A 26,300-nucleotide genomic window follows, 5' to 3' on the forward strand; every position below is an offset into this window, starting at 1 on the left:
AACAAAAAAAAAAAAAAACAAGTTTTCTCAAACTCTTCAAAAAAATTGAAGAGGATGGGACACTTCCAAACTCATTCTATGAGGCCAGCATTACCCAGATACGAAAGTCAAATAAGGACACAATGAAAACAGAAAACTACAGGCCGTATCACTGAAGAACTTAGATGCACAAATCCTCAACAAAATACTAGCACAAAATACATCACATTAACAGAAACAAGAACTAAAACCACTTGCTTATTTCAATAGATGTCAAAAAAGCATTTGATAAAATTCAACATCCCTTTATGATAAAAAAAAAAACCCTCATCAAACTGGGTATAGAAGGAACATGCTCAAAATAATACATATCATATATGACAAACTCACAGTTAATATCATACTGAATGGGAAACAATTGAAGGCCTTTTCCCTAAGATCTGGAAAAAGACAAGTATGCCCACTTTCACCACTTTTATTCAGTATAGTACTGAAAGCCCTGGCCGGAGTAATTAGGCAAGAGAAAGAAATAAAGTACATTCCAATTGGAAAGAAAGAAATCAGATTATCTTTTTTCACAGATGACATGGTCTTATACTTAGAAAAACCTAAAGAATCCACACAAAATCTGTTAGAATTGACAAACAAATTCAATAAAGTTGCAGGACACAAAATCAACATACAAAAATCAGTAGCAATTAAATATGCCAATAGCAAACAATATGAAAAAGAGATCAAGAAAGCAATCCCATTTACATTAGCTACAAAGAATATAAAATATCTAGTAATCAATTTAACCAAATAAGTGGAAAATCTATACAAAAAACTATAAAACACTAATGAAAGAAATTGAAGCAGACACACACAAAAAAGGTAATCCATGCTCATAGATTTAAAAAATTAATATTGTTAAAATGACCATACTACCCAAAGCAATTTATAGATTCAATGCAATCCCTATCAAAATACCAATGATATTTTTTACAGAAATAGAAAAAAAATTCTAAAATTTATATGGAACCACAAAAGACCCTTAATAGCCAAAGTAATCCTGAGCAAAAAGAATAAAGTCATACTACCTGACTTCAAAATTTATTTCAAAGCAATTGTAACCAAATCAGTGTGCTACTGGCATAAGAACAGACACATAGACCAACAGAACAGAGTAGAGAACACAGATATAAATTAAACACATTTAAAGGACAATAAATGATGCTGGGAAAACTGGGTATCTACATGCAGAAGAATGAAACTAGACCCCCCTGTCTTACCATACACAAAAATCAAATCAAAATGGATTCAAGACTTAAATCTAAGACCTGAAACTTTGAAACTACTAGAAGAAAACATTGGAGAAACGCCACAGAACATTGGTCTGGGCAAGATTTTTTGTGTAAGACCTCAAAAGCACAGACATCCAAAGCAAAGATAGACGAATAGGATTACATTAAGTTAAAAAGCTTCTGCACAGCAAAAGAAATGATCGACAAAGTGAAGAGACAACCCACAGAATGAGAAAATATTTGTAAACTCTCAACTGAGAGTTTACAGATTAATAATCAGAATATATAAGGAACTCAAACAACTCAATAGTAAATAAACAATCCAAATTAAAAATGGGCAAATGATCTGAGTAGACATTTCCAAAAGAAGACATACAAATGGCCAACAAGTATATGAAAAACAATGTTCAACATCACTAATCATCAGAGAAATGCAAATCAAAACAACAATGAGATACCATCTCACCCTGTTAAAATTTCTTTTATCAAAAAGACAGGAAAAAACAGATGCTGGCAAGAATGCAGAAAACGGAGAACCCTCGTACACTGTTGGTGGAAATGTAAATTAGCACAGCCATTATGGAGAACAGTTTGGAATTTCCTCAAAAAACTAAAAATAAAAGCACCATATGATTCAGCAATTCAACTACTGAGTATATATCCAAAACAAAGCAAATCAATATGTTAAAAAAAAAATCTCTGCATTCCCATATTTATTGCAGCACTACTCACAATAGTCAAAATAGGGAATCAACCTATCTACTCATCAATGGATACATGGATAAAGAAAACATGATATATACATACAATGAAATATTTTTCAGCCATAAGAATGAAATCTTGTCATTTGCAGCAACATGGACAGAACCGGAGGTCATTATTTCAAGTGGAATAATCCAAGCACAGAAAGACAAATATCACATGTTAAATGGGACTTAATCAAACTAAAAAGCTTCTGCAGAGCAGAAGAAATAATCAATGAGTAAATAGACAACCTACAGAATAGGAGAAAATATTTCCAAACCATACACCTGACAAGGGACTAATACCTAGAACCTACAAGGAACTTAAACAAATAATTCATATGTGGGAGATAAAAAAGGCAGGTAAGGGTAGAGAGGAGGGGAAGAATGAAGAGAAGTTGACTAATGAGTACAAATATACGGTTTCATGGAAGAAATAAGACCTACTGTTAGCTAGATCTGTACAGTGACTGGTGACTACAGTTTATAATATTCTATCATACATTTTTAAATAGCAAGAAGAGATGAATTATAAAGGTTCTAGAACAAAGAAAAAATATTTAAGGTTATGAGCATGCCAAGTACAATGATTTGATCCTTACAAATTATATGAATATATTAAATTATCACTAGTACCCCAAAACTAAGTACATCTATTATGTATAAATTTTTTAAAAAGAATAGAAAACAGGCAGTAAATCTGTTCTTTGTCCTTCAACTAATAACTATGAAGAGGCTTCAACAAAAGTTGTGGAAAATGGAATTAAAAGATAAAAATTAAGAATATAAACTTTATTTATCAACATAAACTGCACCAAGTTAAAGATACTTTTGTAAGCAATGAAGTCAGCCATTCGGTCCATCCCTAAAGAATTGAGGGTTCTTTCAATTTAACCATGTCAATGAAGTCATTTTACATTATTAACTGAAGAAAATGAGTGCCCTTTACAAATGTTTTCAGATCCGGAAATAAAATAAGTCAGAAGAGGTCAAATCAGAACTTTAAGGCGAATGCCTAATGGTTTCTCACCAAAACTCTGGCAAAATTACCATTGTTTAATGAAAGAAATGAGCAGGAACATTGAACATTGTCATGCTGGAGAAGGACTCTCTGGTGAAGCTTTTCTGAGCATTTTTGCTAAAGCTGTAGCTTTCTCTAAATATTGTCATAATAAGTAGATGTTATTATTATTTGACTTTCAAGAATGTCAACATGCAAACTTCTGTGAGCAGCCCAAAAAACTGTTGCTAAGACCTTTGTTCTTGCCCAGTCTATTTTTGCTTTGACTGAACCACATCCACCTCTTAGTAGCCATTGCTTTGATTGTGCATTGTCTTTAGGATTGTACTGGTAAAGCCATGTTTCCTCTTCTGTTACAATTTTTCAAAGAAATGCTTCAGGATCTTCATCTCACTTATTTAAAATTTCCATTGATGCTGGGAAAACTGGATAGCCACATGTAGAAGAATGAAACTGAATCTCTGTCTCTCACCATATATGAAAATTAACTCAAAATGAATTAAATACTTAAACAGAAAAAAAAAGGCTTAAATATAAGACCTGAAACCAGAAAAATTTGAGAAGAAAACCTAGGAAAAACTCTTCTGGACATTGACACAGGCAAAGAATTTATGACTAAGACTCCAAAAGCAAATAAATGCAATATAATCAAAAATAATAAATGGAGTTTAATTAAATGAAAAGCCTTCTGCACAGCAGAAGAAATAATCAACAGAATAAATAGACAACCTACAGAATTGGAGAAAATATTCACAAACTATACATCTGACAAAGGACTAAGATCTAGAATCTACAAGGAACTCAACAAATCAGCAAGGAATAAAACAAGTAATCCCATTAAAAAGTGGACAAACTACATGAATAGACATTCCTCAAAAGAGGACATACAAATGGCCAACAAAAATATGAAAACAAATTCTTAACACCACTAATCATCAGGAAAATGAGAACTAAAACCACAGTGAGATACCACCTTGCCCCAGTTAAAATGGTCATTTTTTACAAGTCAAAAATCAATAGATGTTGGTGTGGATGCAGTACAAAGGGAATGCTTATACACTGTTGGTGGGAATGTAAATTAGTACAATCTTTATGGAAAACAGTATGGAGCTTTCTCAAAGTACTAGAAGTAGATCTACCATTTGATCCAGCAATCCCACTACTGGATATTTATCCAAAGGAAAAGAGGTTATTATATTTTAAAAAGTTACCTGCACTCATATGTTTACCACAGCACAATTCACGATTGCAAAGATATAGGATCAACCTAAGCTCCCATTAACTGACAAGTGGATAAAAAAAGTGGTATACATATACTATGGAATACTACTCAGCCATAAAAAGAATCATCTTTTCCAGCAATTTGGCTGGAACTTGAGGCCATTATCCTAAGTGAAGTAACTCAGGAACGGAAAACCAAACACTGCAGGTTCTCACTTATAACTGGGAGCTAAGCTATGGCTTTGCAAAGGCATACAGAGTGGTATAAAGGACACTGGAGACTCAGAAGGTGGAAGGGTGGGAGGGGGATAAGAGACAAAAAAATCCCCTGTTGTGTACAATATACACAGTTCAGGTAACAGGTACACTGAAAACCCAGACTAATCACTATACAGTACGTTTATATAACCAAAAACCACGAGTACTCTTAAAGCTTTGGAATTTGTTTAAGAGACACTCAACCTTCACCTTAATAAGAAGTAAATGTCATTTTTTTAAGAAATAAAATAAAATTTCCACTGAGACTCTGCTCTTGTCTATAGCTGATCTGGGAGCAACAGTTTTGACGCCCATCAAATGTAAAGTTTGCTCAACTTTTTCAGTCAGAATTTGGTAAGCTAAACCAATTGAGATGTCTATGGTGTTGGCTGTTGATTCTGCTGTTAATCATTAGTCCTTCTCAATGCCTTTCCCCCATCCCCTGCTGTCCCACATGCTCCTGACCTGACCTTGTCTTGACAATCCTACCTGTGTCCCCAGGACTCAGAGGTCCCAGGTGACTCTGACCTCACATCATGGGAAGGTCTTCTAGCGTGCGTCCAAGGCCCTAGATGGATGTCGTTTGCTTCCCAGCCACAGCCTGCAGGATCATAGAAGCAGGTTAAGTTCAGGGGTGGAGCACAATCTGCAACATTAAAGACACAGGCCGGTACACAGACCCAGGAGGTCTAGGAGCACGTGGCCAATGGGCTCTATACAGACTCCACAAGCTGGAACCAGGGCTCACCTGGAGGTGAGTGGGTCACATGGGCAATAGAAGGGAGCAGATTAGGGTCTATCAGGGGAGCACATCAGAGTAGCCCCAAGTCGTGGCCGAGTCAGACCATGAGATGCTTCCCACTCTCCTGGGAAAATGGCTTCCCAACAGCCTCATCAAGGGAGGTGGGTGCTTGGTTCGCAAGCCTGACTGGCAGTCACATAGTGCAGATGGGCTGCCAACAGCATCCCCCTCATACCCCCTCCTCAGAATCCCCAGAAGAGGGGCGAGCAGCATGTCTGCCTGTACATCCCCTCCTGCCGCATTCAGACAATCTGGCTACATCTCCCATGTGCGCCCCACCCCCATGACTGCCCACATCCACACTGGCCCCTCTGCGCCTCCACATCCACAGACCCAAGTCATCACTTCAAAATCAGAGTGCTTCAAAATTAGGGCTAGGCCCAACATTTATGGAGACACCCTAAATACTCAGCAATCAAGATAAATACTATTTTCATGCAATATTTTTAAATGAGTGCAAAATATGGCCATGGTGAACAAACTAGCAAAAATTTACATGAAGACAGTATCCGACAGGGCATAGATTGTATTGAAGAAAGTGAGGTCGAATCATGCAAGTGCAGGATTAAGTGCCATCTTAATTGAAAATGTTGATATTTTGCTCACAATGGAATGTTTTTTGCATTGCTTTGAAATTTTTTTAAATATTGCAGAAATATTAAGATAGATACATCTTAAGTACTGATTTTTGGCCCCCACTTCAGTTCTGACACTGAAGTGAGAACCTTACTCTCCTCAGCTTAATCTCAGTTCCGTAAAACCCAATTGTGGTCCCCTCACTACCTTCCTTGGCCCCAGCAGTGGCTCCCCAGTATTGTCAGGGCAAACACTGTGTCCTCTAGGTCCTCATGGTTGGTTGGGTCTCTGCCCACCTCTTTGTCCCAATCACTAATGGTCAGATGGAACACACCCATGTAGCCATAAAGAGTGTTAGAATAATGAAAATACTTCCTTATCCCAAGCACACCTATACCCTGACATCCTCCCTCCTCCCCCAGCACCCTGTCAGAACCCCCCACAATTCAGCAACCAAAGGACCAATGTCTGACCAATTGGATCCCCTAGGCTCTGCACATGCAATATTTTAAATAGTCTCCTGTCCAGCTTCGTCCTTTGCCAGGCTCCTCTCCCTGCTCCAGCCATACCAGCCTTTGCCCTGTCTCTCTGAATATGCTGTTCCCTCTGCCTCGTACTTGATACCTTCCCCTCCCTGCCCAGTTATCTCTGACTGATCCTCCAGATCTCCCTCAAGTGTCACTACTGCAAGGAGTTATCACAAGAGAGGGTCTATTATAAAAGCCAGTTTGGTTCTGGTTTTTGCACCCCTTAGCCACGTGATGCCTTGTGGCACCTTGGGACTCTAGAGAGAGTCCCCACCAGCTAGAAGGCCCTCGTCAGATGCAGCCCCTCGATATTGGACTTCCCAGCCTCCAGAACTGTCCCAGGCTTTTCTGACTCCCTTTCGAATGGTTCTCTTCATGCTGTGAGTTACTTCTGTGGTTCTGATCACGGTTGTAATTTTACATTGTTTGTGTGCTTTTTTTAAAATCAGTTTTCTAGTGCTAAACTCTAGGCCTCCTGAAAACAGAGAGATTGGGCCTGTTTTATCTCCAATGCCTATCAAAGTACTGACATATAGACACATAGACACATAGTATGTCTGTTCCCTTGAGAAGGGGAATGGAGGAGATGCATAAGAGCCATTTATAGGATATGTCTTAAGTCATAGACAAAAAAATATATATATATACATCCTATTTCAAGATCATGTTGCCTGAAAACCCACCACCAGTATGATTCTGTAAGGTTGGACATTTTTGGTGAATTACCAGATTAAGCCCAAAGCCCCATTATCCATATGGAGAAATCAAGGCCCAGGTAGATAAAATGAGTTTTCCAAGGCCATATAGTAATTAGTGACAGAACCAGGGTTCTTTCCAGTGCTTTTTCCACTCCCTCCTCTGCTATTCTTTCTTCATCCCAGGAATTACTTCCAATGTCCAAACTTCTCTACTGTAAATATTCTTCCTTCTCGTTCCCTTCCTGCAGTCTATTTTCTACACCACATGTACTAGACAGAATGGAGTTGGGAGCCACGGAGAAGAGAAATCTATGCAGCCAATGAGGAACAGAGGCAAGATCCTTTAACCAAAGGTCCTCCACCTCACCATGATGCCCAAAGGGAATTAGCCTAAGTCTGTTCTGCCACAAAACACTTGGACTTAGTCAATGACAGCCTACTGATGCAAGGTCAAGTGCAATCTTCTTAGCCTGATATGCCAGGCCTTGGATGATCTGGTCCTTGCTCTGTCTCCACCCTATCTCTTGCTATTGCAACTCATATCCCACATTGCAGTCATTCTGGACTGGCCTTAACCCTATTCTCACCCCTCTGATCCTTTATGCATGTCACTTCTACTTTCTAAAAGGCCCTTCTCTTAATCTATCAGGCCAACTAATAGTCCTCAGTCCTTTGGGGCCTGCCTCAGGCATCCCCTTTTCCAGGAAGCTTTTCCAACCTTCTCCCAAATTAGGTTAGATTGGGTTGCAAACCCACTGCACCCTGACTGCTGGCCTCTCACTACTCAACCATGAGATTTCTAAGGACAGGGACCCTGCCTTGGGCACTGCTGTGCCTCTGATGCTGAATCATGTGATGCTTTTGAAGCATCTACCACATGTTAAATGCACAGCTGACTCGGGCTGCCATGGTGTGAATGTTTGGCCCCTCTGAAACTCATGTTAAAACCCAATCACCAATGTCACATTATGAAGACGTGGGACTTTTAAGAGGTGATTGGGTCATGAGGGCTATGCCTTCATAAATGGATTAATTCATTCACGGATTAATGGATAAATGGATTGATGGGTTATCACAGGAGTGGGTTGGTTATCACAAGAGTGTGTCTATTATAAAAGCCAGTTTTGTTCTCTCTCATGCAATTGCTATCCATGTGATGCCCTGTGCCACCTCAGGACTCTGCAGAGTCTCCACCAGCAGGAAGGCCCTCATTAGATGCAACCCCTTGATTTTGGACTCCCCAACCTCCAAAACTGAAAGAAATAAATTTGTTTTCTTTATAAATGACCCAGTCTCAGGTATTCAGTTATAGCAACAGAAAACAGACTAAGACACATCATTGTACTGGTGGTACAATGATGAATACAGGTCTCTGTTCTTGTGGAGTTTACTTTCAGTGGATGAGACAGAGAGTAAATATGTTTGTTAGTTAGTTAGTTAGTTAGTTAGTTAGTTAGTTAGTTAGTTGCTTAGTTCATTTGTTCATTCATTAAATGATAGATTGTTATTGGTGTTTAAAATAAATAGTGTGTTATGATAGAAAATAATGGGGAGGGGAGGGTGGGCAACTCTGGATAGAGTCATCAGGGAGGCCTCGCTGAACAGGGTGAGATCTAACCTGACACCTGAAGGATAGGAAGGACCCAGCCATGAGACCAACCAAGTGGAGGAAATGCACAGGCAAAGGCCCTGCAAAAAGAAAGAACTTGTTGAGTCTGAGGCAGAATAAGCAGCTCAGTGAGCTAGGGGCTGATGAGATGAGGTTCAAGAGGAAGGCAGGAGCCAGATCACACAGCAACTCAGTGATAAGTGCAACAGGAAGCCATTGAAGAAGAACTCTGATCTGGCTGCTGTGTGAAGAATGAATTTGGGGGATACAAAGGTAGGAGTAGGGACGTTAGTTAGTTGACTATTCCACAAAATTTGGTAATGATGATGGAAGCTCAGACTAGGGTAGCAGGAGGGAGAAGAAAAATTGTATGAGGATAGATCTGATATCTCAGTAGTTAAGTAACGCTCAATACATACAGAGTTTATTTTTTTGCCTACATGAGAGTCCAGTGTGAGTTGGGAAGTCCTTCATCTTGCAGCTCTACCATTTGGAATACATGGCCTTCAAGGCACCCTATCAGGGAAAGAAAGAGATGAAGGAGGCACGTCATGGGTTCTTAACTGTTCTGACCAGGAAGTGCCATGTGTCACTTCTCTTCACAGCTCATTGGCCAGAACCAGTCACATGACTTCATTCTAATTGCAAAGGAGAATGGGAAATGGAGGGGAGGACATGGGATATCTCATAAGCACTTTGCAATAGAAATGGGCGTACTCAAGATACACTTTGGAGGTAGAAGTGACCTGACTACACAGATTAGATGTAGAGATTTGGGATAGTAATGATAAAGAAATGGGAAGAGTAAGGGATAATTCCCAGATTTCCCTCATTAGCAATTGGGTGTAGATTTAACATATCCCAAACCAAACTATTGCCCTTTCCTTCCCATGAATCTACTTTCTTCCTCCATCTTAGTTGGTGAAAATTCCATGTTTCTGGTTTCTCAGTTCCAAAGCCTTGGGGTCTTACCCGAATTTCATACTTTAAGTGGGTGAATTTTATCTCACTAAAGCTGTTACTATATGTATATACATACATACACATCACACATATGTATATACATATACACACATATCTAGAATCTGTTCACTTCTTTTACCTCCACTGCTACTACCCTGGTTCCAGTCACCACCATCTCTCACCTGGACCACTGAAACACAGTAGCCAGAGTGATTCTGTTATAAGGTAAAACAGATTAGGTCATCATTTGCAAAATACACAGCAAAGACTAAAACCACATTATTTGCAATGGTCTATAAAGGCCTACATACCTGATGACTCTCTCTTTTCTAACCCTTGACCTCACCTCCTTCTTCTATCATCTCCTGTTATTCATTCTCATCCACCCACACCAGCCTTCTTGCTATTCCTCCAATGTACCAAGGGTTCTTGTCTCAGGGCCCTTGCACTTGTTCCTGCTCTCTGATTTGCTCACTCATACATCTCCTTCTCAATACTTTGCTCAGATTTTACCTTTATAGTAGGGTCTCCTTGACCGTCCTATTTAAAATTGTGACCCAACCCCAACCTCAACATGTTTAATCCCCTTTATTGTATCAACATTTTTAGAGCATTTATCACCTTCTAACGTATTGTATAATTAATTGTTATAGCTAGCATTATTGTTCTGCCTTTCCTCACTAAAATGTAAATTTCAAAAGAATGTATATTATTGTTTTGTTCACTGATGCATTCCAAGCATTCAGTAGACATTCAGTTAGTATTTGTCGATTAAACAAATAAATAAATAAATATGTGAAATGTGTCATCACATCGAATGGAGAAGTCTCTGGCCCATAGTAGGTGCTCAATAAATATCTGTTAATTCAATATCAATACAATATTGACCCACAGACTGGACTTAAAAATGTTTCCCACTGCATGAGGATAGGGATTAAATGAGATTATGCATAAAGTGCTTGACCCACAGTAGATTCTCAGTAAGTGTTAATTTACTACAACTTTGCCTCAAAAGCTATGTTCTTCATTTTATTAGTCAGGATTATCCAGAGAAATAGAACCAATAGAAACCAAGAGATTGTGTGTGTGTGTGCGTGCACGTGCATGTGTGTGCATGTATGTATGTCAAGAGAGGAAAAGAGAGAGATTATAAGATACTGTCTTGTGTGACTATGAAAGCTGTGAAGTCCCAAGTTCTGCAGTCAGCAATCTGGAGGCCCCAGAGAGCCCATGTGTAGCTTCAATCTAAGTGCAGGGCCTGAGAAACAGGAGAGTTCCTGGTGTAAGTTTCAGTGTGAAAGTTGGCAGCCTGGAGACCCAAGAAGAACTCATGTTTTTGGTTTTGGTTTTTTTTTTGTTTTTTTTTTTGAGACAGTCTCACTCTGTCACTTAGGCTAGAGTACAGTTGTATGATCTCAGCTCACTGCAACCTCCACCTCCTGAGTTCAAGCCATTCTTGTGCCTCAGGCACCTGAGTAGCTGGGATTACAGGTGCTCACCACCACACCTGGTTAATTTTTGTATTTTTAGTAGAGATGGGGTTTCATGGTGTTGGCCAGGCTGGTCTCGAGCTCCCAACCTTAGGAGATCCACCCACCTTGGCCTTCCAATGTGCTGGGATTACAGGCATGAGAGACTGCACTTGGTCTAATGTTTCAATTTGAGTCCAAAAAGTGGAATAAAAAAAGATATCCCAGCTCAAAACAGGCTGGAAGAGTTTCTTCTTCTCTGTGGGAGAGTCAGCCTTTCTGTTCTATTTCAGCTTTCAACTGATTAGATGAGGGCCACCCACATTAGGAAGGGCAATCTGCTTTACTCAGGCTATTGATTCAAATGTTAATCTCATCTAAAAACATCCTCACAGACACAGCCGGAATAATATTTAGCCAAATATCTGGGCATTCCATGGCCCAGTCAAGTTGACATGTAAAATTAATCATCACATCCATCTTAGAATATGATTTTTTCTCCTTCCATGTACCCAAAGTCCAACCATCCTTCAAGGCCCAGTAAAGAAACACCTCTTCCTAGAAGTCTTCCACCACACTCCTTTTCTCTCTGGGTAGATGTCTATGTGTAACTTCTTTGCCAGTGCATTCTTCCATGAACTCTCCTGGTGATGTTTCATTCACTAATGCTTTTTTTTTTTTTTTTTTTTTTTTTTTGGCATATTCTTTCTTCCATACACACTCCACCTAGTCCTCCTGGCAATGTACACAATATGAGAGACAGGCATGCCTTCCAACTGTCTCATCACAAAGTTATAAGAAATAGAAGTTAATAAACAGGAAGCAACATATAAAAACATAGAGTCAAAGAGATGACACGCAAAAGCTAAAATTTCCATTGCTGCCAATATTCCAATCTGTAGATGGGTCTTTAATAGTCACCGAAGTAGGGAGCCCATGAGCCCATATTCTCAGGCCTGCCTTCCTCCTGACTTCAGTTTGGCATTCTCTGATGGGTGCTTCAACTCTCACTCCTCCTTGGAGCCTCTGTCACCTCCAGTCTTCCCAGCACTCCAGTAGCCATGCTGTTATTTCTGGACCATCCTCAGCAGCATGCTTAACTTTCCATGATACTTGGAAATCTACTTTCTATACCTCAAAGAATTAATGCAAGAGGAATAATTCATGGAGAGACCTGGGGTTTGCCTTGCACAATGCCATCTTTGCAGGTCTGCAATCCCACATCTTCTCCTTCCATGTGTGTTTGTATAGAGCACTTACTGGAAAATACACTTGAGAATCCTCTAAGATCTCTACCCAGTCAGATAATTCTCCTCCCATGCACTTCTGGCCATGATGCTCTTTATATCAAAGCATCTACAAGCTACAGAGTGGAGTCATCCTATGGTGTATCTTTTCTATTGGACCCAAGCATACATTGGGTTGCTCCAGCTGGCCCCTAAGTCTGAGGGCCAGTTCTTAATCCTATCATTTTTTGTGTCTCCCTGACTTTTAGTAGTAGGTGCCCCTCTAATCCCTGCTAATCACTGAGTGATACAAATACAGTTCAGAGGATTAGCTAATTCAGTGGAGGGATGCTTTTTCAGAGTAGACATTAGGCTGCTAGTGGCTTCCAGTAGCCAAAATAGTTTTTATTTTAGGTGACAGGGGTCACATAAAGTTGAGGAGCACTTTAATGAGGAAAACTTTTTTGAGTATCTATTAAATATAAAGTATTGTGCTGTAGCATTTACCAAGTGCCTACCATGTGTAAGCACTGATATGCTTCATATATATGCTTCATCTGATATGCTTCATATATATCTACATACCTTAAACAATTTAGTCCTGAAAAGAACTCTAGTGAGGGAGCATTATAACTATACTCCCTTGACAGATGAGGAAACTGAGGCATACAGATGTTAAGTACAGCAGCAAATGGGCTATAGGAGACCAGGTAGATACATGATACTATCACAAAGAGCACAGTAAGACAAATACCACAAGAAAACAAAGCAGAGAGCGTAGTTCTCTCAACTGGGATTTCCGTATGTGCTTTGCCTACCTGGGGGATTTAACATGTCCTTCAAGACCCAACTCAAGATCTGTGCATTTTAGTAAAGGCTTCTCTAACCCCTGCCTCCAGCGGAGCTGTCTGCACCCTTCGTTGGCCCCTCCTGCTGGGACAAAGCAGCGGCCCAGCCCCAATCACCTTGCGTGATGACTACTTCCATATCTGCCTCCCTCGCTGGGCCGTGAGTTCTCCTGGAGGGCAGGACAGATTGTGCTTCAAGGCCTTCTCAGCACCAACCCTTGTTGATGATACAGCAGTGAGGCAGGCTTACCTGAAGGCCTCCATCCTGAGGTGACATGTGACTTCCACTCACATTCCATTGCCCGCAGCAAATGGCATGCTTCTGGTTGCGTTCCACACCTGAGACTTTGCCTGGTGAAATTCAGCTATGCCAAAACAAAACAAAACAAAACAAAACAAAACATGGGGATGGGGACTGCCAGTTGGCTGAGTGACAAACAGGTGGTGGATGGCCAAGCCAAGTGGGCATATCATATTCACACCTGGGACCCCTGCAAAGAGGCACTTCTGGAACTGTAGGAAAGTTGTGAGTCTGGATGGTGTGGGCTATGGTGGAAGCCTTTGGGACACAGAAGAAGGAGCCCATGCTCCTTCTTCATAGTTCTTCTTATTAATTATCAGCCTGACCTTGGACAGGGCCCTTTCCCACAAGGGTCCTCTTTCTTTCCATAGGCAAAATATTGGGCTACAAGCTTACTGTCTTGTGGTTCTAAGATTCCATGCTCTTGACAACCATGCCAGGCACCTGCCTCATCTATGTGCCAAAAATGTTATCTACCCCATAGTTTGGGATCCTGAGGAAATTTAGCAAAATTTCCCAAATACCATACAGAAATAGATAATTTTCCTTTCCCATCTTTAAAAATCGTCTTTTTTTCTACTGACAACAATTTTCTCCTCCTCGAATATTGAGTTCCACGAGTGAATAAGCTATGTCATCTCTAAGTTTCCAGAAATGTAGATTCCATGGAGTGAAGGAAAGAAGGGATGAACCATCTTTTCCCTTTCATCACAGGAAGCTGCAGCACATTTCCAAAGTAAGATGGGCTTCTAATTATTAAAAATAAACTCTGGCCCACAGCCTGATTTGCACATTAATGTAGCCAGCAGATGCAGACTTGCAAACATGCTCTCTGGCTCCATACGGAGACCCAGCTTCTCTGCCCATTTTTCATGCTGAGATTCTCTAAGGACAACCATTTCTGTTTGGAGAACCATGAAATCAGCTAATTGCTCTCTCAAGGAAGGGGATGCTGCCCTGGGGCTTAAGGGAACAATGGGTCCCTAGAATCTGACTGAGGAACTTAAGGAGGATGAAAGGAAACTTAAGATATGTAGATATGTTAGGAGGCAGGGGTGGATGGATCAGGAGGTCAGAAGATCAAGACCATCCTGGCTAACACAGTGAAACCCCATCTCTATTAAAAATACAAAAATTTAGCCGGGCACGCTGGCGGGTGCCTGTAGTCCCAGGTACTCGGGAGGCTGAGGCGGGAGAATGGCGTGAACCCGGGAAGCAGAGCTTGCAGTGAGCCGAGACCGTGCCACTGCACTCCAGCCTGGGCAACAGAGTGAGACTCCATCTCAAAAAAACAAAACAAAAGAAAACAAAACAAACAAACAAACTACATATATATATATATATATATATGTATTAAGACTCTTTTCATATTAAGTGACAGAAACACCAACTGATACTGGCTAATGCAGAGGAAGTGGGGTGGGGGTGGGGTTGTTGCTATTTTGATTTGTTTTGTTCATGTACCTGAAAAGTCTAGAATGTGGGAGATGATTACTAGCTTCAGAAATGGCTGGATCTGTGCACTTAAGCAAGCTCATTAGGAGTCTGTCTCTTTCTTTAGCTCACTTTCCTCAATGTGCCCTTTTACTCTCAGGCAAACTCTTCTCAAGCTGTGACAAGATTTCATCCCCATAGGTAAATAACCCCAGTGAAGAGAAATTCTGTTTCCTACTAGTTCCCACAAAAGTCTCGGAAATGACACTTGTACAGTTTGAATCACATGCTCAGTCCTCAACCAATCATCGCAGCCTTGGGATAGAATACATTAACTGGTCAGATCAGAGCACATGGAAGTAGGGTTAAGGTCCACCCCACTCACATCTCATGAACTAAGAGTACAAAGAGGTAGTTCCCTAAAGAAAAATCAACATTAAAACCTGGACTAAATATGTACGCCATTCTGAGGACTCTGTATAGTAAATACTAACAGGTAGATAGGGAAGTAAGACCAGAACTCAAAGTACCATTGAATGTTGAATGTTATGAATTATTTTTTCCCCTCTGCTATTCTAGGACCAGAACATGACATGGCCTGACACCCTGACGTGGTCATTAACATGAACAGAGAGCTCTAGGAGACACTCTATAGTTCTGGGTCAAGAAGTAGGAAAGGGAACTCCTACTCTCAGATGGGAATGGACTGAAAAACACGATCAACAAATAAAACCTTACTGACATTTATGGAATATCCTCATCCAACAAAAGCAACATTCAATTTTTTTCAAATGCATATTAAATATTCACCAAGATAGATCATGATCCTGGATAGTAAAACAAGTTTTAACCAATTTAAAATAATTGAGGTTATGCAAAGTATGTTCTCAAACTATAATGGAATTAAACTGGAGATCAATAAGAGAAAAACCAGAGGAAGATATCTAAATGCTAATGTATTAAACAACACACTTCTAAATAATTCATAGGTCAAAAAAGAAGTCCCAAGAAATATGAGAAAATATTTCAACTGAATGAAAATAAAAATACAGCCTATCAAAATTTGTGAAGTGCATCTAAAATAGTGCTTAGATGAAAATTTATAGTATTGGTTAAAAAAGAAAGAAAAACAAAACTGAAAAAAGAAAATAAAGATCTCAAATCAGCCATCTAAGCTTCCACCACAAGAAACTAGAAAAAGAAGAGTAAAACAAAACCAAAGTAACCAGAAGAAAGAAAACAGTAAAAGTAATGCAGAATCAATGAAATTGAAACAGAAAGACTATGGAGAAACTTAATCAAGTCAAAGGTGTTTTTTCAATAATTGAAAAAATCAGAATGTGTCTAGCAAGACTGATAGAGGAAAAAGAGAGAAGATACAAATGATTAATATCAGGAATGAAAGAGAGGACATCACTACAGATCCTGTGGCCATTAAAAATAATAAGGAAATAATACCAACATAATATAAATAAATTCAAAAACTTAGATAAAATTGAACAATTATTGGAAAACCACAAAAAACAAAACTCATCCAAGATGAAATGAATAACCTAAATAGTCATATAAATATTAAAAAATTGAATCTATCTTTTAAAACCTTTCAAAAACATCATTTCCAGGCCTGATACCTTTATCAGAAATTCTACAAAATATTTAAAGAAGAAAAAAACATTAATTCTACACAATTTCTTTCAGAAAATAGAAGTGAAGGAAACATATACCCACTCATTTCATGAAGCCAGGATACCAAAACATACAAAATAGTGACAAATAGAAAACTGCAGACTAATATCCTTCATAAATATAGAAGCAAAATTTCTCAACAAAATAATAGCAACCAAATTAAAAAAAACACATAAGTGGAATTTATAGCAGGAATATAAGGCTGATTCAATATTTAAAAATCAACCAATGTAATCTACTACATTAAAATTTCAAAAGACAAAATACATCTTCATATGTAATCCAGAAAATGCATTTGACAAAATGCAACAATTCATGATTTGAAAAAAAAGCTCTCCATAAACCTGAAATAGAAGAAAACATCCTCAATCTGATAAAGAACAAATGTAAAAGCCTACAGCTAACATTCTACTTAATGGCAAATTATGAATGTTTTTCTTATCAGATTGGGAGAAAGGCATGGATGAATTCTCACTGCTCCTTTTTAATATTGTACAGGAAGTCCTAGCTATTTGCAATAAGCACAGAAAAGAATCAAAAGGCACACAGACTAGAAAAGAAGAAATAAAACCCTCTATTTGTAGACGACATAGCATTCTATACAGAAAATCCCAAGGAATCTATAAAAGCTTCTAAAACTAATACCTGAGTTTAGCAAGATTGCAAGGCAACACACAAAATCAATCATATTGCTATATATTAGCAATATATTGCTAATTTTAAACAATGTCATCCACAATACCCCTTCAAAAAATGAAATACATATATAAGATCTGTATGCTGAAAACTATAAAAAATGTTTATGAAAGAGGTTAAAGAAGACCTCAATAAATGGAGAGATATACCATGTTCATGGATTGCAAAACTCAGCATAGTTAAAATGTCAGTTCTTCCCAAAATGATCTACAGATTTAACGCAATTTCAATAAAAATACCAGGAAGATTTTTTTTTTAAATATTGACAAATGGACTTTCAAATTTATATGAACATGGAAAAGAACTAGAATAGCCAAAACAATTTTGAAAAAAGAATTACAAAGTTGGAGCACTTACACTACCTGATTGTAAGATTTTCTATAAAGCTTCGGTAGTCCAGATAGTGTGGTGTCAGCAAAAGGACAGGCACATAGATAGCATGAGGGAGTCTCTTGGGATGATCAAACTGTTCTATATTCTGATTGTGGCAGTGACTGCACAAATCTATACCTGAGTTAAAAGTCATAGAACTGTACATCCTTCCAAAAGTCAATGGTACTATCTTATATTTTAAAATAAAATTTCTTTTAGACCTTTTCATTGAAAATAAACTTCCAAAGTGTTAAGTCAGTTCACTGGTGAAAAGAAAATTTTTTAACAGATGCGCTGAAACAATCCATATGGAAATGATGAACTTCAACTCTATCTTCATTCCATATGCAGACATAAATTAAGATCTAAGCATAAAAGTGAAAACCATAAAGCTTCCAGAATAAAACACAAAAGAATACTTTTGCATTCTTAGATTAGACAAAGATTTCTTGGAACATTAAAAAGCACGAAGCATAATGAAAACAATAGGTAACACAAACTTAAATTTTTAAATCCCTACTTATGAAAAGACAGCATTAAGAAAATGAATAGGAAAAAACAAATAAGGGAGAGGTTTTTGCCACGTTTACATCTGACAAATGACTTGTGAATAACACATAAAGAATTCCTACAAATCAACAATAAAATGGCAAGCTAACTTTTTAAAACTGGGCAAATAACTTAAAAGATACTTCACAGAGGAAGATACGCATATAGCTAATAAGAAAGGGTACTTAACATCATGCAAATTTTAACTACAGTGAGACACCATTTTATGCTCACCAGAATGTCTATTCTAACAATACAAAATGTGGAACCTATGAACCATCTGGAACTCTGGTGTGTCACTGTTGGGAGTATAAAATGGTATAACCGTTTGGATTTCTGAACAGCAGTTTCTACTAAAGTTACACATGCATCTTATGTACGCTTCAACATTTCACTCCTATTTCAACAGAAATGGCTTCATATGTGCACTTAAAATGTGGAAGAGGATGCTCATTGCAGTCTTAATCATAATATCCAAAACTGGAAATAACTCAAATGTTTTCAGTAGTAAAATAGATAAACAAATAGTGGTATGTCCACGCAATAAAATACTATTCCGCAGCAGTAAAGAAAAAAACCTGGATGAATCTCAAAAACATTACAGTGGGCAAAGAAAGCCAGGCACATCATAGTACATACTGGGCGATTTTGCTCATGTCAAGTTCTAGGACACACAAAACTAAGCTAAGGTGGTAGGAATCAGAACAGTGGTTGCCTGTGGGCTTGGAAGATTGGCTACAAATGAGCCCAAGAGAACTTCCTGGACGGATGTTAATACTTTGTAGCTTGTTTTGGATAATGGTTTCACAGCTGATTACAATTTTTCAAACTCATAAAATAGAACATTTTAGAGTTGTGCATTTCTATTGTATATAAATTTTTACCTCAATTTAGTTAAAAAAAGAAACTATTTGTAAATGTAACACTTTACTTTCTACAAACCATTTTCACACCCATTCCCCTAGTCCCTCCATATAATCTTCTCATCAACCCTAGGCAGTAGGAAGATCAGGATTATTATATGAATGAGTAAACTGCGAGAGATCAGAATGACAGAGTGACTCCCAAGGTCACACACAGAGCAAGCTCCTGCCAGAGCAGGGACCAAAGCCCAGGTGTTAGGACTCCACAGTCAGTGCTCCTTATGCAATACCTTGTTTTAAAACATGTTTTCCCTTTCTCTCAGGCATTACAGAGATCCCCAGTGGCACAGTAAATTTCAGCTGCCTCAATTCTCACCACATTAATCTCTTTTGCATACTCAAATTCTGCCTAAGATTTCATTGAAAAGTTTGTGAATTACTGATGTTACAGATGCTAAAACAAGCATACATATCCAGGGGTTTCTCTTTTCCTTTGCATACCTTTGTGGTATAATTTGGGAGACATTAGACTCCAATTTTCACTCTGGACCAAAAGCAGTTATATCTGTTTGAAACAGTGCAGGCTCCAGGCACCAGCTATTATACCAAAGTACATAGAATAGAAAGACAGGCTGGAGAGGAAGGGCTTTAACCACAGTGTGATATCAGCCTAGTCATTCCCCCTCTCTGAGACTCAGTTTCCCCATCTTTCATACAAGGGGCCTGGACCAGATAAGCTTTGACTGAGTATCCAGTAAGAGGGTCTAGAGCTGGAGGGGCAGTATTCATCTTCTTCTGAAACCTCCCATATGAGTATTATCAGTCCAGGTATCCCACCTGAGGATTCTCTTTCCAGAGAAAAATCACAAGTCATTGAGCTGAAGGGGACTCACCTCCATGCAGAGAAGTGACAAAGACCTCCAGGATAAATCATCTTCCATTTCCTGTCCAAGGAGACTTCAAGGGATCTGACAACCTCTCTGAATTACTTATGGGCTAAAAAATTGTATTGTGAAGGCTTGGGTCCCAGTCCTGGTTCCATCAATAGCTGACAATACGACTCTGAACAAGACCCCTCTCCTCCAGGGACTTGTCACTTCACCCATAAAATGGAGTTAATGGCCCCTAATGACCTCCTGGGTTGTTGAGAAGATCTAATGAAGTAAAAGGTAAGAATATGCCTTGAACAGAATAAACTCTCTACCACCATTGGGGGCTCTCATCTTTTGGGCGAGGGAAGTCAGGGGCATCTTCTAGTACCTGTGATGCGGACCAACCGTTTTTCCCCATCCCTGTGCAGTGCCACTCAGACCACTAGATGGCGGTAGCTGTCACTTGCCAATTCTGGAAAAAAAGGGTGTGGGAGAGCCAGGGGGCCGCCTGCTTTAGGAAAACTAGGCCAAAGCCAGCCCGTTACATCACTTCTGATCCAAGCAGCCAGTTCAGTCTGGATTTTTCCTTATTGCAGGCGACAAAAAACTTCCAGGCTCCTGCGCATTTCAATGCTAATTGTTAGGCCTGAAAACAGTCTTTAACTCCCAGGGACTGGTCTTGCAGGCTCTGTCCCATCTTCTCTCGATACAGGCTTCTCCACTTATGGCCTCCTACTGCCCTCTCCAGATACCCCATACTAATATCCCACCCTCAGCCATGCTTCAAGTGAATTTCTCATCCTGCCTTTAAAACTCAATCCCATTAATCAGGCACTTATTGATATCTACTTGTGTGCAAAGGCCTGCACCAGGGGCCATGCTGGGGTAAGTGGGACCCAGACTCTATCCTCAGGGGGAAGAAGGGGGGCTACAGACTACATAAGTTCAAATCCGCCTCTGCTTCTCACCTGCTATATGCGTGATTTGAACGAGTCACTCAAGTTTTCTCTTCTTCAATTTCGTTCATTTTAAAATGGGATTAATAATAGGCTTGTTTTATTTGTTAAATGAGTTCATACTGGCCAGTTCTTTGGCGTGGAATGGGGTCTAGCACTTCATAAGCAATAATCATTTATTGAGTACCTATTAGGGGTAGGTGCATTATCTGATTTAATGCCCATATTAATGGCTCGGAAAAGTTAAGCAATTTGCACAAGGTTGTTCAGTGAATCAGAAGCAAAGTTAGAATTTGAACCTGGTCTGTCTGACTCCAGGAGCGCTGCCTTCAGCTGTTCTTACAGAAAGTGAGCAGCTAAACAAATGTACCAAGGGACCAGCAAACCTGCAGACTACACTGCCAATCCCAGCCGCACAGCTGCAAATCGGGCATCCTAAACCTGCTGTTCGTGTCTCAGTGATCCTGTCCTGCATTTAGCTCTAGCACTAACTGGGGACTAACACTAACCTCTAGCACTAACCCCTCCTTGGGACTCAATTTATTCACCTATAAACAAGGCAGCTTGAAAGATCAGTATTTTCCATGCATGTCTAGTTGTCCAAATCACCTGGGGTCTTTCTTGAAAGTATGAAGTTTTGAACTCCGTGTCAGGTCTGCTGAAATAGAATCTCCAGGGGAAGGGTCTGCAGATCTATTTTTAACAAGTTATTCAGAAAATTCTTAGGACTAGGAAAGTTAGGAAAGCATCCTAGGCCCAGATGATCTTAGTAATTCTCCCAGCTCCTATTATCACTCAGTCGGGCTCTTGATCTGCCTCCCTAGAAACCCATCATGAACACTACAGTCCCTCTCCCTATGCCCCAGGATTTGACCCTCCTGAGCAATTTTCCATCCTGCATGGATTTGATAGCTCCTTCCTTCCTGTAAGGTGCTTAGGTTCTTAAGGGAGCTAAAGCTATTTAAATAATGAATGGAATTTACAGTAGCATTTGGAATCACTTAAGCAATAGAAACATGATTGCAGTAAAGTCTCCTTAAAAATCTTTTCATGAGGTTAGAAAGAAGATAAAGTAACTTCTCCCTTGACTTTCCTAATATGCAAATCAGGATGTTTTGACAAGACTCAATTCTAAATTTCGGCAATGTCCATTTGGAAAGTGTAATGTTCACTGTCAGAATAACAGTGCCCTGTTGCCCCAGTCTGATATACCCAGAAGCCATAGGTGGAACCACATTTCAGGCCAAGGACAGGGTTACCAGCTCCTGTGTCCTGGTGAGGAGCCTTGTGAAAAAAATGAGAAAGAAGCCGCAAGGCACAAAGCCAGCCCCAGCTCCATTCTATCAGCTCGTACTATAAATCCTTTCAATCCTTGTTCTTCCTGTTTGCAGAGTCATCAAATGGCACAACTGAGCAATATTGGCTGACCATTTTTCCTTCTTTCTGCTGCAGTCTCTCAGTTCCTGCAAGCAGCTGACCTCACTAACCTGAAACAGACCTGAAATTCTCACTGTTAGGCCATGCCCTTGGGCTTAGGGAATGTTTTCTGGAAGAGTATGTACCTTGGGTTGAGTTTTGGAAGACTGGTGTATCAGTCAGCTATTGCCATAAGAATGCCACATAACAAAGCACCCCAGTACTCAGTGCTTACAGCATTCAGTTATTCTCACTCATACATGAGTATGAGTATGGGTTAACTGGGGCAGCTCTGCTGATCTCACCTGGGCTCAGCTGAGTTTGGCTCTGGCCTTCGGTTTGATCCAGGTACTCCAGGTATCCCTCAGTTCTTCTTGGACCACCAGGCTAGCCAAGACATGTTTCTCTTATTGTGATGGAAGAAGCCCAAGAGGGCAAGCTCACCACTCAAGTCTATTTCAAGCTGCTGCTGACTTCACATCTGCTCATATCCATTGACCAGAGCAAAGGGTAATGACATACAATCTGCCCAATGTGAGGCCAAAACAAGTCACAGAACACAGGAGGGGCATGGGAAGGTTAAAATGGAAAGAGAGTCAAGTACTTGGGGGCAGTATCCTGCAGTTGGAATGACACCAGGGAGGGATCCTGGGCAAGCTAGAGCTGGGCTTCATTTGGAATTCACTTAAGCAGTAGAAAAATGGTTGCAGTAATGTCACACCAGGTTGTTTGCATCAAACAAATCACAATTTCAGCAAAAGATCAGATGAAGAAGAGACACTGAGTGACCATCTTGTCCTACCCCCTCAGCTTCCTGATAGCCTGATAGGAAAAGGAGCTTATGGAAGGTCATTAGGCAAGTAAGAAGCAGAACAAGGAATATTACCTGTGCCTAAGCAATTTTCCCATCTGAGATTCTCCTAAACAGTCAGGAAATTAAAATTTCATGTATTTGACAGACATTTATTTAGCACCCATTCTGTGCTAAGCACTGTTCTGGATGTTAGGAACAAAGAAGTGAACAAAACACTTTCATAAAGCTTCCATTCTGCTTGGGGGAGGAACAGACTAGATGAACAAGGAAATCCATTGCATGGTGATAAGTGCTATGAGAAAAAATAAACGTGGCAAGAGAGATGGTTAGTGCCAAAGTTGGGGTTGTAGGGAGAGGAGGTTAGTGTCATTGATCGGGTGGTGAAGGAAGGTCTCAGACAAGAGGATATTTGAAATGGAAGTGAAAGGAAGTGAGGGGAGGAGCTATGAAGATATCTCGGCGTTTTCAGCAGGGAGAACTTCAAGTAGGTCAGGAACGAGCTTGGCATGGACTGGGGTGAGCAAGGGGGAGGTAGTGGTAGGAAAGGTCAGCAGGACAGCAGGGGAGGGACCAGATCATAAAGAGCATTGGGGGCCGTGGAAGGGCTAGGAGTTTTGATTAAAATGAGATGGAAAATATTGGAGAGTGCTGAGCCAAGGAGACACAAGAATGGACTTTGGTTTTAAAAGACCCTTTTGACTGCTGTGTTGAGAATAGATTGTAGGGGCTAAGAGTTTGGAACCTGAAAGCCAAAAAAAGAAAAAAGAAAAAAGAGAAAGGAAAAGTGATGTCTATCAATTTAGAGGTTGATTTTGCCCAGGTTGAGGACGTGCCTGGGATAAAGAGACACAAACCACAATAAGATCTGTGGCTCATACTTTTTCCAGGGATGATTTTAAGGGCTTCAATATTTAACAGGGAAAAAACAGGCAGGCAGGGAAAGGAGAGGAAAAAAAGAGAAAAAAAATTTTCTGAGGCTTTGATTAGCACTCCCTGAATCCACATGTTGCATGTGAAAAGGAGGGGGCAGAGGAACAGTCAATTATGTATTCGTCTCGCGCTCAGTTAATCTGCACTTTACATAAGATAAAGTAAACACAGAGTACAGGAAGAAGTCGAATATAAATTCATCTCGGGGTAGGCGGTGGAAAGGGGGTACAATTTCTAGTCTCCTCTTGTCCTGTACCATAAAGACAAGCTGTTAATTTACATTGTCAGGGTAAGGAGAGGCCCCCTGGGGAGACATGTGGCCTTCTATCTTGCAGCTATTTAGGAACAAAAGGAAAGGGAAGTTTTTTGCATGACTTGGTCTCCAAGCTTAACTTTTCCCTTGACATGTTGAGTTGAGGGTCTCAAGATTTTGTTTTCCTTTCACAGCGGCAATTGCTGTAATCCAAGTTAGGGATGGTGATAGTGGCTGGAATCCAGGGGTTGGCATTCCAGGTGGTGAGAAAGAGTCAGATTTAGGATCAGTTTGGATGGTAAAGCTGAGCCCATTCTCTGATGAATTAGATTAATGTGGTGTTAGAGTTTGAGGTCAGAAATGACTCCAAGATTTTTGTCTTGACTGACTGAATAGATATTGTTGCCATTTTCTGAGCTGGGGACTGTTGCAGAAGGAGCGGATTTGGGTGGGCAAATCAAAATGCATGTGTAAGGGGCCGTTGCCTCCCCATACTTTCTGGCTGGCCATATGCAGCTCCTTTCCCCAATCCCAGGGCAAGTTTAAGGGTTTCTGTAGCCAAATATAGCCACAATGGTGCTTTGCTCTGATACATGTAGTAATTTTCAGTAAATGCTTGATCATAGGTTGGGATCCACAGGAAGTAGACCCTGAGATGAAGTTTAGCAGGCATGAGGTTTATTAGGGAGTTGATCTTGGGGTCACTGCCAGTGGAATAAAGGGGAGGAGGCAGATTGGGAAGAGGGAGACAGTGAGCTACAATGCAGTGTCAGAGAAGCATGGGGAGTTCTGAAGATGAGGCGATCCTTCAGAACTGCCTGAGTTGGGGCAGAAGGCTGAGAAAGTGGGCTGCTGGCCACCAGGGGCAAAGCCATTCTTTTATCTGAGGCAATCCCCAAAGGGAAGAGAGCTGTGAGCTGTACCACTGCCAGCAGCTGGGGAAATATGTCCTTCATTCCTAAAAGCAGATCTAGGTGGCACATCACAATGCCCAACACATCCCCTCATGCCAGACACGAAGACGCAGGCTGTTTGTTATGACCATCTCTTCTCCTGCACTAATAATTCATGGCTGGTCAGCAAATGGCAAACCCATCTGAGTTCACAAGCTTTCCAGTCAGAGGTGAGGCAAGATAAGAATATCTTGACAATGAAAATAAACACAAATGGAATTCCTGGTGGAAGGATGCCACCAATGGAACCATGGATTGCGAGTGCAGCTGTTGGCCAGACTCAAAGGGCAGACCCAACCCTGGTAACTTCTAGTCAAACCACTCACTCCCATCTTTGGAACTGTGGTTTAAAACATCAATCTTCAATACATACAAAGTTGAGGAGGTTGGATAAAAATAGTAAACCAGGCACAATCTCCACATTTCCCTTCTTATCCTAAACTCCTAGAAAAAAAGAAATAATAATAATAAACATTGATAATAACAATAATATAAATAAAAGATAATATAACCAGTACAGCATATAAGTAAGAATATAACAACATATAATAATAAAAATCCATAACTGTAGGAAAAAAAAAAGGGTACCCCCAGTGGATTAAAAAGTTAGGAATGACTGAAAGGGAAAGGCAGATGGAGAAGACTAAAGAAGGAAACCACATCCCAAGAGCACAAAGAAGAGACCTGCTACAAGAGATGAAGGAGTACCAACATCCAAGGCAGCAGGGGCACCCAAGGATAGCTGATAGGATGATTGCTTGGGGTTCTGAAGAAAATCAACCTCATGAAAGAAAAGTCCTAAATTTAACCATCTGAAGAACTAAATTGGACATGAATAACTAAATTTAACAAACTGAAGAACTAAATTCCCATGGAAAGAATTAATAGAATCAATAAGAAAATACTTTATAAAAGTCTAATCAGTATTCTCATGCAAGGGAATGTAGCACACATACAAAATTATCAGATGAAGATCTTGGAA

The 26,300-nt window shown here is 40.0% G+C and overlaps 1 protein-coding gene across 1 annotated transcript in view; it reads right to left on the minus strand.

The window, feature by feature from the left end:
- The window catches only part of CES5A (carboxylesterase 5A), a 95,286-nt gene that overhangs the window by 63,719 nt on the left and 5,267 nt on the right, over window positions 1-26,300 (minus strand). The window contains exon 2 of the mRNA XM_017878961.1: window positions 25,645-25,762. Within this exon, the coding sequence (XP_017734450.1) occupies window positions 25,645-25,762 (118 nt within the window). The remainder of the gene's footprint in view (window positions 1-25,644; window positions 25,763-26,300) is intronic.

The sequence above is a fragment of the Rhinopithecus bieti genome, unplaced genomic scaffold, assembly GCF_001698545.2.
Source record: "Rhinopithecus bieti isolate Rb0 unplaced genomic scaffold, ASM169854v2 scaffold_11161, whole genome shotgun sequence".
NCBI lineage: Eukaryota > Metazoa > Chordata > Mammalia > Primates > Cercopithecidae > Rhinopithecus > Rhinopithecus bieti.